This window comes from Anomaloglossus baeobatrachus, chromosome 1 (assembly GCF_048569485.1).
Source record: "Anomaloglossus baeobatrachus isolate aAnoBae1 chromosome 1, aAnoBae1.hap1, whole genome shotgun sequence".
NCBI classification, from domain to species: domain Eukaryota; kingdom Metazoa; phylum Chordata; class Amphibia; order Anura; family Aromobatidae; genus Anomaloglossus; species Anomaloglossus baeobatrachus.
Window position 1 is genome coordinate 890,897,024 of NC_134353.1, and position 13,777 is coordinate 890,910,800.

Genomic DNA, 13,777 nt, shown 5'->3' on the forward strand with positions numbered 1-13,777 from the left:
ATTCTTCTGAAGTTCTGATTGCACTGTGGCCCCCAGCTCCATTCGCTTTAATGGAGGCAGGTTTTTTGGTGAATAACTGTAAAGCACGGGGTTAAAATTTCTCCTCAAAACATAGCCTATGACGCTCTCGGGGTCCAGACGTGTGATTGTGCAAAATTTTGTGGCTGTAGCTGCGACGGTGCAGATGCCAATCCCAGACACACATACATACACACACACACACACACACACACACATTCAGCTTTATATATTAGATAGATACATGGTGAAGTGAATGTGTTAATTTTTTTTCTCAATTTCATAGGGAAAAAAATGTTTTGATCTTTTTTTAACTTTTGAATAATGGAGCCACACACACACACATATATATATATATATATATATATATATATATATATATATATATATATTAGCAGTAAGGACCAAAATAATTATAATATTATGGTCTCTATTGAATTGTTACCTCCACTCTTGCCTTCGGTAATCCTTTACACTGAAGTATTGATTCCATAACCTTGGTGTAAAACTTCTTGCACTGATAAGATGGTGGCAGTAACTGATTTTATGTGGCAGTTATTTACATACTTTACACCTACAGATGTGCCGGCCATAGGAAATAAAATGCATTCTAGAGAAGATGTAGTGGTGGCCGCCAGCCGAGGAATGTCCTTATCTTTATGGGAATGTGCAGCATTTATCAACATAAAAACATTTTCTGTTCTAGCTGGAGGTGAAATTAAGGGTCACACACACTGATGAGGGGACACGTCCCTGCGGTGCAGTCATGTGACACTTGCCTATTTTTACATTTACGTTTTTTATATACGTAGCTTTATGACCTCGGGCTGGGATTGCTGAAAATAATGCAATTCAGAAAACAATTCGAAACATTAAAGATATTATTAGTGTTATGCCGGCGTCACACGAGACGATCTATCGTGCGATCGCACGAGCGATCGTACCCGCCCCCGTCGTTTCTGCGTCACGGGCAATTAGTTGCCCGTAGCACACAAAGTCGTTAACCCCCGTTAGGATTAAGTCGTTAATCCTTTTCCTGAAGGGGGAGGGACGTTCGGCGTCACAGCAACGTCACACAGCGGCCGGCCAATAGAAGCGACGTAACATCCCGCCAACATACTTCCTTCCGCATTGCCGGCGGGATGCAGGTAAGCTGTGTTTGTCGTTCCCGGGGTGTCACACAGGGGGACGTGTGCTGCCTCGGGAATCATCAACAACTGGAGCACAGAAGGAGGACCGACTTTTTGAAAATGAACGACGTGTCAACGAGCAACGATAAGGTGAGTATTTTTGCTCGTTTACAGTCGTTCGGAGGTGTCACACGGTACGATATCTCTGACGATGCCGGATGTGCGTCACGGAATCCGTGACCTCGACAAGATATCGCCTGATATATAGTACCGTGTGACGCCGGCATTAGTGTTCGCTCTCATCACAGTATATATCGGACGTGTGCTAGCCGATAACACTTGGATCAATATTTCTCAATGGGGCCTTGCTGATGACCATTTTTTTCATTGACAGAATCTGTCTGTTAAGAAGAATCACAGTATGCTGCAATTGACTCCGAAACTGGAAAAAATCTGTCAAAATTTGTTCGCCATTCGTTTTTTACAGATACATTACAATTCAGTAACATAAGAAACTGTAAATGATTAATAGCTGCTGAGAAAAAATAACGGATTACATATGGAGGACAAGTGAGAAAAAAGTCATTCCACTTTTTGTATGAAAATCGGACTGATTTTTTTACACGCTTGTGTGACCGCAGCCTTAGGTGCTTTTACTTACGTTCAGTGGTCCCGTTGGGGCATCCATCCGAACCGCCCCTCCCCCACCCTGCAAAGCGTGTTTTGGACGCATGCGCCGACAGGGCCATTGACTATAATGGAGCAGACTCCAGTAGTGTTTGCTCTGTCTTGCTCCATTTTCGGGCATATACGTTTTCTGCAGGCGGACACCTGTACATAGTCGACAATGTTTTGGTGTCCGCCTGCAGAAAATGTATATGGCCGAAAATGGAGCAAGACAGAGCACACATTACCAGAGTCTACTCCATTATAGTCAATGGCCCTGTCAGTGCATGCGTCCAAAACACGCTTTGCAGAGTGGGGAAGGGGCGGTTCGGATGGATGCCCCGGCAGGATCACTGAACATAAGTAAAAGCTCAATGTGAAAGCAGCCTTATTGTAATATGCTGGAGAGATTGCCAGAAATAAAATGTGTATAGTTATTACAGTATCATGTAACAACATATATACAGCGATCAGCATCGAGACATAGATGGAATGTATCTTTTCGTGCAAAACCAATTCCTTCTTCTGTTACAACCACTGATTGACTGACATTTTTCTCGCCCATTTTTAGGCACCTCACCCTGATCTGTTTTGATATGTTTTGTTTAATTAATGTGTATGACTTAAAGGGAACCAATCACCAGGATTTTCGTATATAACCTAAAGCCAGTGCTATACTGGCAGTATCAGGCTGATTCTATACATACCTGTAGTGCTCAGCTCAGATGTTTAGGTTTTGAAATCCAAGAAAGTAAAATTGTAACATCATTAGCTTCTTGAGTGACAGCAGCTGAGGATCAGATAATATCTGGGGGGTATTCATAGTTATCCCCTCCCCCTGTTAAAATTAGCATCAGTATTATACAATCGATTCACTTTTTCAGTTGCAGGACCTGTGTGAGGTCATACCCATGTGACCAGAAGGGGCGGGGCCTCAGCCAACAGAGAAATGTTGCTTGGTGGTATCAGTTTTATTGGCTGAGGCCCCGCCCCTTCTGGTCACATGGCTATGACCTCACACAGGTCCTGCAAGTGAAAAAGTGAATCGATTGTATAATACTTATGCTAATTCTAACAGAGGGAGGGGATAACTATGTATCCCCCCAGATATTATCTGATCCTCAGCTGCTGTGACTCAAGAAGCTGCCGATTTTATAAACTTTACTTTCTTGGATTTCAAAACCTAAACATCCGAGCTTACCACTACAGGTATGTATAGAATCAACAAAGAAACAACAAAGAGCCAGCACCAATGTGCACTAAGGCATCAAATATTCCAAACTGCATTATAAAAAAAATTTTTTTGAGATTTTTGGCAAAAAATTGCAATTTCTTGAGCTGCTTCGCCACGTCACGGCAAATCTCATTTGAAGCAGTCCTACACTAAAATATTTTTATAAAATGTGCCATGCGGCCTCACACATGAATAACAGAACTGCTCTCAGCAGCACTCACCTGGTCTATTGCAGTCCCGTACCCATGACTGAGTCACGGTTGTGGGCGGGACAGGTCCAAGCAAATGCTGCATGAAGTATATATATAGCCTGTGGACAAAGCCTGATGACCCAATGTGAACAGTCACCAAACGCCAAAATCTATACAGATGGAATACATCCCAAATTGGGGTGCGTAGCAAGGTGGAGGTCAACCACCGACCAATTCAACAAAGAAACAACAAAGAGCCAGCACCAATGTGCACTAAGGCATCAAATATTCCAAACTGCATTATAAAAAAAATTTTTTTGAGATTTTTGGCAAAAAATTGCAATTTCTTGAGCTGCTTCGCCACGTCACGGCAAATCTCATTTGAAGCAGTCCTACACTAAAATATTTTTATAAAATGTGCCATGCGGCCTCACACATGAATAACAGAACTGCTCTCAGCAGCACTCACCTGGTCTATTGCAGTCCCGTACCCATGACTGAGTCACGGTTGTGGGCGGGACAGGTCCAAGCAAATGCTGCATGAAGTATATATATAGCCTGTGGACAAAGCCTGATGACCCAATGTGAACAGTCACCAAAAGCCAAAATCTATACAGATGGAATACATCCCAAATTGGGGTGCGTAGCAAGGTGGAGGTCAACCACCGACCAATTCAACAAAGAAACAACAAAGAGCCAGCACCAATGTGCACTAAGGCATCAAATATTCCAAACTGCATTATAAAAAAAAATTTTTTTGAGATTTTTGGCAAAAAATTGCAATTTCTTGAGCTGCTTCGCCACGTCACGGCAAATCTCATTTGAAGCAGTCCTACACTAAAATATTTTTATAAAATGTGCCATGCGGCCTCACACATGAATAACAGAACTGCTCTCAGCAGCACTCACCTGGTCTATTGCAGTCCCGTACCCATGACTGAGTCACGGTTGTGGGCGGGACAGGTCCAAGCAAATGCTGCATGAAGTATATATATAGCCTGTGGACAAAGCCTGATGACCCAATGTGAACAGTCACCAAACGCCAAAATCTATACAGATGGAATACATCCCAAATTGGGGTGCGTAGCAAGGTGGAGGTCAACCACCGACCAATTCAACAAAGAAACAACAAAGAGCCAGCACCAATGTGCACTAAGGCATCAAATATTCCAAACTGCATTATAAAAAAAATTTTTTTGAGATTTTTGGCAAAAAATTGCAATTTCTTGAGCTGCTTCGCCACGTCACGGCAAATCTCATTTGAAGCAGTCCTACACTAAAATATTTTTATAAAATGTGCCATGCGGCCTCACACATGAATAACAGAACTGCTCTCAGCAGCACTCACCTGGTCTATTGCAGTCCCGTACCCATGACTGAGTCACGGTTGTGGGCGGGACAGGTCCAAGCAAATGCTGCATGAAGTATATATATAGCCTGTGGACAAAGCCTGATGACCCAATGTGAACAGTCACCAAACGCCAAAATCTATACAGATGGAATACATCCCAAATTGGGGTGCGTAGCAAGGTGGAGGTCAACCACCGACCAATTCAACAAAGAAACAACAAAGAGCCAGCACCAATGTGCACTAAGGCATCAAATATTCCAAACTGCATTATAAAAAAAATTTTTTTGAGATTTTTGGCAAAAAATTGCAATTTCTTGAGCTGCTTCGCCACGTCACGGCAAATCTCATTTGAAGCAGTCCTACACTAAAATATTTTTATAAAATGTGCCATGCGGCCTCACACATGAATAACAGAACTGCTCTCAGCAGCACTCACCTGGTCTATTGCAGTCCCGTACCCATGACTGAGTCACGGTTGTGGGCGGGACAGGTCCAAGCAAATGCTGCATGAAGTATATATATAGCCTGTGGACAAAGCCTGATGACCCAATGTGAACAGTCACCAAACGCCAAAATCTATACAGATGGAATACATCCCAAATTGGGGTGCGTAGCAAGGTGGAGGTCAACCACCGACCAATTCAACAAAGAAACAACAAAGAGCCAGCACCAATGTGCACTAAGGCATCAAATATTCCAAACTGCATTATAAAAAAAATTTTTTTGAGATTTTTGGCAAAAAATTGCAATTTCTTGAGCTGCTTCGCCACGTCACGGCAAATCTCATTTGAAGCAGTCCTACACTAATATATTTTTATAAAATGTGCCATGCGGCCTCACACATGAATAACAGAACTGCTCTCAGCAGCACTCACCTGGTCTATTGCAGTCCCGTACCCATGACTGAGTCACGGTTGTGGGCGGGACAGGTCCAAGCAAATGCTGCATGAAGTATATATATAGCCTGTGGACAAAGCCTGATGACCCAATGTGAACAGTCACCAAACGCCAAAATCTATACAGATGGAATACATCCCAAATTGGGGTGCGTAGCAAGGTGGAGGTCAACCACCGACCAATTCAACAAAGAAACAACAAAGAGCCAGCACCAATGTGCACTAAGGCATCAAATATTCCAAACTGCATTATAAAAAAAATTTTTTTGAGATTTTTGGCAAAAAATTGCAATTTCTTGAGCTGCTTCGCCACGTCACGGCAAATCTCATTTGAAGCAGTCCTACACTAAAATATTTTTATAAAATGTGCCATGCGGCCTCACACATGAATAACAGAACTGCTCTCAGCAGCACTCACCTGGTCTATTGCAGTCCCGTACCCATGACTGAGTCACGGTTGTGGGCGGGACAGGTCCAAGCAAATGCTGCATGAAGTATATATATAGCCTGTGGACAAAGCCTGATGACCCAATGTGAACAGTCACCAAACGCCAAAATCTATACAGATGGAATACATCCCAAATTGGGGTGCGTAGCAAGGTGGAGGTCAACCACCGACCAATTCAACAAAGAAACAACAAAGAGCCAGCACCAATGTGCACTAAGGCATCAAATATTCCAAACTGCATTATAAAAAAAATTTTTTTGAGATTTTTGGCAAAAAATTGCAATTTCTTGAGCTGCTTCGCCACGTCACGGCAAATCTCATTTGAAGCAGTCCTACACTAAAATATTTTTATAAAATGTGCCATGCGGCCTCACACATGAATAACAGAACTGCTCTCAGCAGCACTCACCTGGTCTATTGCAGTCCCGTACCCATGACTGAGTCACGGTTGTGGGCGGGACAGGTCCAAGCAAATGCTGCATGAAGTATATATATAGCCTGTGGACAAAGCCTGATGACCCAATGTGAACAGTCACCAAACGCCAAAATCTATACAGATGGAATACATCCCAAATTGGGGTGCGTAGCAAGGTGGAGGTCAACCACCGACCAATTCAACAAAGAAACAACAAAGAGCCAGCACCAATGTGCACTAAGGCATCAAATATTCCAAACTGCATTATAAAAAAAATTTTTTTGAGATTTTTGGCAAAAAATTGCAATTTCTTGAGCTGCTTCGCCACGTCACGGCAAATCTCATTTGAAGCAGTCCTACACTAAAATATTTTTATAAAATGTGCCATGCGGCCTCACACATGAATAACAGAACTGCTCTCAGCAGCACTCACCTGGTCTATTGCAGTCCCGTACCCATGACTGAGTCACGGTTGTGGGCGGGACAGGTCCAAGCAAATGCTGCATGAAGTATATATATAGCCTGTGGACAAAGCCTGATGACCCAATGTGAACAGTCACCAAACGCCAAAATCTATACAGATGGAATACATCCCAAATTGGGGTGCGTAGCAAGGTGGAGGTCAACCACCGACCAATTCAACAAAGAAACAACAAAGAGCCAGCACCAATGTGCACTAAGGCATCAAATATTCCAAACTGCATTATAAAAAAATTTTTTTGAGATTTTTGGCAAAAAATTGCAATTTCTTGAGCTGCTTCGCCACGTCACGGCAAATCTCATTTGAAGCAGTCCTACACTAAAATATTTTTATAAAATGTGCCATGCGGCCTCACACATGAATAACAGAACTGCTCTCAGCAGCACTCACCTGGTCTATTGCAGTCCCGTACCCATGACTGAGTCACGGTTGTGGGCGGGACAGGTCCAAGCAAATGCTGCATGAAGTATATATATAGCCTGTGGACAAAGCCTGATGACCCAATGTGAACAGTCACCAAACGCCAAAATCTATACAGATGGAATACATCCCAAATTGGGGTGCGTAGCAAGGTGGAGGTCAACCACCGACCAATTCAACAAAGAAACAACAAAGAGCCAGCACCAATGTGCACTAAGGCATCAAATATTCCAAACTGCATTATAAAAAAAATTTTTTTGAGATTTTTGGCAAAAAATTGCAATTTCTTGAGCTGCTTCGCCACGTCACGGCAAATCTCATTTGAAGCAGTCCTACACTAAAATATTTTTATAAAATGTGCCATGCGGCCTCACACATGAATAACAGAACTGCTCTCAGCAGCACTCACCTGGTCTATTGCAGTCCCGTACCCATGACTGAGTCACGGTTGTGGGCGGGACAGGTCCAAGCAAATGCTGCATGAAGTATATATATAGCCTGTGGACAAAGCCTGATGACCCAATGTGAACAGTCACCAAACGCCAAAATCTATACAGATGGAATACATCCCAAATTGGGGTGCGTAGCAAGGTGGAGGTCAACCACCGACCAATTCAACAAAGAAACAACAAAGAGCCAGCACCAATGTGCACTAAGGCATCAAATATTCCAAACTGCATTATAAAAAAAATTTTTTTGAGATTTTTGGCAAAAAATTGCAATTTCTTGAGCTGCTTCGCCACGTCACGGCAAATCTCATTTGAAGCAGTCCTACACTAAAATATTTTTATAAAATGTGCCATGCGGCCTCACACATGAATAACAGAACTGCTCTCAGCAGCACTCACCTGGTCTATTGCAGTCCCGTACCCATGACTGAGTCACGGTTGTGGGCGGGACAGGTCCAAGCAAATGCTGCATGAAGTATATATATAGCCTGTGGACAAAGCCTGATGACCCAATGTGAACAGTCACCAAACGCCAAAATCTATACAGATGGAATACATCCCAAATTGGGGTGCGTAGCAAGGTGGAGGTCAACCACCGACCAATTCAACAAAGAAACAACAAAGAGCCAGCACCAATGTGCACTAAGGCATCAAATATTCCAAACTGCATTATAAAAAAAATTTTTTTGAGATTTTTGGCAAAAAATTGCAATTTCTTGAGCTGCTTCGCCACGTCACGGCAAATCTCATTTGAAGCAGTCCTACACTAAAATATTTTTATAAAATGTGCCATGCGGCCTCACACATGAATAACAGAACTGCTCTCAGCAGCACTCACCTGGTCTATTGCAGTCCCGTACCCATGACTGAGTCACGGTTGTGGGCGGGACAGGTCCAAGCAAATGCTGCATGAAGTATATATATAGCCTGTGGACAAAGCCTGATGACCCAATGTGAACAGTCACCAAACGCCAAAATCTATACAGATGGAATACATCCCAAATTGGGGTGCGTAGCAAGGTGGAGGTCAACCACCGACCAATTCAACAAAGAAACAACAAAGAGCCAGCACCAATGTGCACTAAGGCATCAAATATTCCAAACTGCATTATAAAAAAAATTTTTTTGAGATTTTTGGCAAAAAATTGCAATTTCTTGAGCTGCTTCGCCACGTCACGGCAAATCTCATTTGAAGCAGTCCTACACTAAAATATTTTTATAAAATGTGCCATGCGGCCTCACACATGAATAACAGAACTGCTCTCAGCAGCACTCACCTGGTCTATTGCAGTCCCGTACCCATGACTGAGTCACGGTTGTGGGCGGGACAGGTCCAAGCAAATGCTGCATGAAGTATATATATAGCCTGTGGACAAAGCCTGATGACCCAATGTGAACAGTCACCAAACGCCAAAATCTATACAGATGGAATACATCCCAAATTGGGGTGCGTAGCAAGGTGGAGGTCAACCACCGACCAATTCAACAAAGAAACAACAAAGAGCCAGCACCAATGTGCACTAAGGCATCAAATATTCCAAACTGCATTATAAAAAAAATTTTTTTGAGATTTTTGGCAAAAATCTCAAAAAAAAAAAAAAAAATTTTTATAATGCAGTTTGGAATATTTGATGCCTTAGTGCACATTGGTGCTGGCTCTTTGTTGTTTCTTTGTTGAATTGGTCGGTGGTTGACCTCCACCTTGCTATGCACCCCAATTTGGGATGTATTCCATCTGTATAGATTTTGGCGTTTGGTGACTGTTCACATTGGGTCATCAGGCTTTGTCCACAGGCTATATATATACTTCATGCAGCATTTGCTTGGACCTGTCCCGCCCACAGCCATGACTCAGTCATGGGTACGGGACTGCAATAGACCAGGTGAGTGCTGCTGAGAGCAGTTCTGCTATTTATATGTGAGGCCGCATGGCACATTTTATAAAAATATTTTAGTGTAGGACTGCTTCAAATGAGATTTGCCGTGACGTGGCGAAGCAGCTCAAGAAATTGCAATTTTTTGCCAAAAATCTCAAAAAAAAAAAAAAAAAAAAAAAAATTTTTATAATGCAGTTTGGAATATTTGATGCCTTAGTGCACATTGGTGCTGGCTCTTTGTTGTTTCTTTGTTGAATTGGTCGGTGGTTGACCTCCACCTTGCTATGCACCCCAATTTGGGATGTATTCCATCTGTATAGATTTTGGCGTTTGGTGACTGTTCACATTGGGTCATCAGGCTTTGTCCACAGGCTATATATATACTTCATGCAGCATTTGCTTGGACCTGTCCCGCCCACAGCCATGACTCAGTCATGGGTACAGGACTGCAATAGACCAGGTGAGTGCTGCTGAGAGCAGTTCTGCTATTTATATGTGAGGCCGCATGGCACATTTTATAAAAATATTTTAGTGTAGGACTGCTTCAAATGAGATTTGCCGTGACGTGGCGAAGCAGCTCAAGAAATTGCAATTTTTTGCCAAAAATCTCAAAAAAAAAAAAAAAAAAAAAAAAAAAATTTTTATAATGCAGTTTGGAATATTTGATGCCTTAGTGCACATTGGTGCTGGCTCTTTGTTGTTTCTTTGTTGAATTGGTCGGTGGTTGACCTCCACCTTGCTATGCACCCCAATTTGGGATGTATTCCATCTGTATAGATTTTGGCGTTTGGTGACTGTTCACATTGGGTCATCAGGCTTTGTCCACAGGCTATATATATACTTCATGCAGCATTTGCTTGGACCTGTCCCGCCCACAGCCATGACTCAGTCATGGGTACGGGACTGCAATAGACCAGGTGAGTGCTGCTGAGAGCAGTTCTGCTATTTATATGTGAGGCCGCATGGCACATTTTATAAAAATATTTTAGTGTAGGACTGCTTCAAATGAGATTTGCCGTGACGTGGCGAAGCAGCTCAAGAAATTGCAATTTTTTGCCAAAAATCTCAAAAAAAAAAAAAAAAAAAAATTTTTATAATGCAGTTTGGAATATTTGATGCCTTAGTGCACATTGGTGCTGGCTCTTTGTTGTTTCTTTGTTGAATTGGTCGGTGGTTGACCTCCACCTTGCTATGCACCCCAATTTGGGATGTATTCCATCTGTATAGATTTTGGCGTTTGGTGACTGTTCACATTGGGTCATCAGGCTTTGTCCACAGGCTATATATATACTTCATGCAGCATTTGCTTGGACCTGTCCCGCCCACAGCCATGACTCAGTCATGGGTACGGGACTGCAATAGACCAGGTGAGTGCTGCTGAGAGCAGTTCTGCTATTTATATGTGAGGCCGCATGGCACATTTTATAAAAATATTTTAGTGTAGGACTGCTTCAAATGAGATTTGCCGTGACGTGGCGAAGCAGCTCAAGAAATTGCAATTTTTTGCCAAAAATCTCAAAAAAAAAAAAAAAAAAAAAAAAATTTTTATAATGCAGTTTGGAATATTTGATGCCTTAGTGCACATTGGTGCTGGCTCTTTGTTGTTTCTTTGATGTATAGAATCAGCCTGATAGTGCCAGTATAGCACTGGCTTTAGGTTATATACGAAAATCCTGGTGATTGGTTCCCTTTAATAGTTGTTATTAAAGGGGTTGTTCAGGACATTAAGATTTCTGATTTATTCTTAGGTAGGTCATCAATGTCTGATCAGTGGGGGTGTGACACCCAGCACCTCTGCCGACCAGCTGTTCCCGGTGCTGCCGCTGATTGCTCAGTTGCAGAATGCATTGCACATATGAATATGAAACAATCCTTTATATCATACATTGAAAAGCTGGTATAATGTAATTGAAACCCTATTCTCTGGTGGAAAATAGGCTTAATATCGTTTACTCCAGTATCCAGTGCTGTTCTGCTCCTCTTCTCAGTGATGTTACCGCTCATTAGATTTAGTCATTGATCTATACATGAGGCAGAAGTCTCTTTTTCGATGTTATCCTATGGAGTTTCAATGGTACCCTATGGAGCCTTGTTCTGACGCTCCTTAGATTTACATTGTAAAGAGTCCCTTCTGGGTCACCCTGTGTGATCTGGAGAGTCTGCAGATGGGTGAGGTGAATTGATACACACGGCACTTCTGGGATGGTGCACAAGTAGGGTCCAAAACCGTCTCAAGTAGATGTAGAAACTTGGCACTGAAGATCAATGTGAATCATGGTTTTTATTGTGAAAATGTTTTAGGACCAGCACAATCACAGACGTTTTGGTCAAAAGACCTTCATCCGTGTACGTGCAGAGGGTCTTCAGAAAGTGTAATAGCGTGGTGAGTGGCGAAGCTGGACATTGCGTCATACCCAGCTACGCCGCTCGCCACGCTACTATACTTTATTAGGACCCTCTGCACATACACGGATGAAGGTCTTTTGACTGAAACGTCTGCACTTGTGCTCGTCCTACAAGTTCTTCACAATAAAAAAAAACACTATTCACATTGATCTTCAGTGCCAAGTTTCTACATCTATCTGCAGAGGGGTGATGTCACTGAAAAGAGGACCAGAGAATTGCTGAATACTGGAGAAGACGGCATTAGGTGAGTATGTTACACATGCACACCTCCCTACATACACATATGCACAGATTTCATGAAAAAAGTCATGCTTCTTTGACATTTTTTTTTTATTTTTTAAGTAGGCAGTTTGAATTTTTTGAGTTTGAAAAAAGTTTGATCCATTATCAAGTATCACAGCATGTTATGATAGTTTTCAGATATTGGTGCCTTAAAAATAGCCTGACACATAGATTTATATCTAATGGTTTACGAGACCTCTCAAATCCAATAATACACATTGCTTGAGAGAGTTCAAAGTAAAATCAGAACTGGATGGTGGCCAATATCTAGTAAACAAGTCACCAAAGTGCTTCTAGATGCCCGGGAGGCCTGATTTCTGGCTTGGGCTCAGAGATTCTTAGCTATGACAATATCATGCCAAGATGAAGAACCATCAACTGAAAAGTTCTAAAAGTTTTAATTATGACCTTCAGAACTATCTGCAGTCGCCTCAATTAATGTTCTCATTTTCTCTTCTACAGATTTTCCACATGACCTATGACCTTGCAAGTGCTGTGGTGAGAATCTTTAACCTCATCGGTATGATGCTGCTCCTCTGCCACTGGGATGGCTGCCTGCAATTTCTGGTTCCTCTTCTTCAGGAATTTCCAAGTGATTGCTGGGTATCATTAAACAATATGGTTGTAAGTATTATTATTGATTGGTTTGAATGACTGCACAGTATAACCTTGAGTGCTATTTTTATTATGTTCTGTTAGCCACTTTATTGGATCAGCGGATACAGGGAAGAAATTAAATTGTATTCTCCTTGCAGCTGCTTGTTTCCACTCATTGAGTCAATGCAAGAGGCAGATAGTCAACTCTTATTATACAGGGAACACTGCTGTAATTACTTCCTCTGCACATTGATTGACAGCCTGCTCTGCACACACACACACACACACACACACGCTGTGATTACATCTGCACTCAATGTGTAGTAAGCAGCCATAGTTACACTCTCTGCACCACCCCGATGATTGGAAGTAAGTGGCTGCAGGAAGATTAAAACGTAATTTTCTCTCTTTATCCACTGTTCTAGTAAGACAGCTAAAGAAGGTATCTGCAAATTGACACTATATCTTCAGGATGTGACAGGTTCCCTCTAAAAGATTCTAACTGCCTGCAGCCACCACTAGAGGGAGCACAGTAGCTGACTGCATGCCGACATAAATTCAATAATAAAACAGTAGCTGTCAAGATCCTTCTAGTGGTGGCTGCAGACAGAACAGTTTTGGATCTAAAAACAGTATGTAGGTGAAGATTGACTTAAAAGCCATATTAATATCAAAGAGGCAGATTTACTAATTCCGTCTTAATTTGTAGACAGTGTAATCTTATACTAGACAAACCTAAAAGTTACTCTCAAATTGTCTCTTGAGCATATCCGCAATGTCTTACTTCCTGGTATCTCATGAGCCGGGCACTCCTCCATGAGTGACAGTTCTGGTGAGTAGCAGTACTGTAGTATTAGAACTCTAGAGCTCAGCACATGTCCTGTCGTAACCCATTCAGTTTTCAGTGGTTTGTTCT

General features: G+C 42.2%; 1 protein-coding gene across 1 annotated transcript in view; it reads left to right on the forward strand.

Moving 5' to 3' along the window:
* HCN1 (hyperpolarization activated cyclic nucleotide gated potassium channel 1) overlaps nucleotides 1-13,777 on the forward strand; it is a 599,929-nt gene that overhangs the window by 341,490 nt on the left and 244,662 nt on the right. The window contains exon 3 of the mRNA XM_075326734.1: nucleotides 12,727-12,888. Coding sequence (XP_075182849.1) covers nucleotides 12,727-12,888 — 162 coding nt within the window. The remainder of the gene's footprint in view (nucleotides 1-12,726; nucleotides 12,889-13,777) is intronic.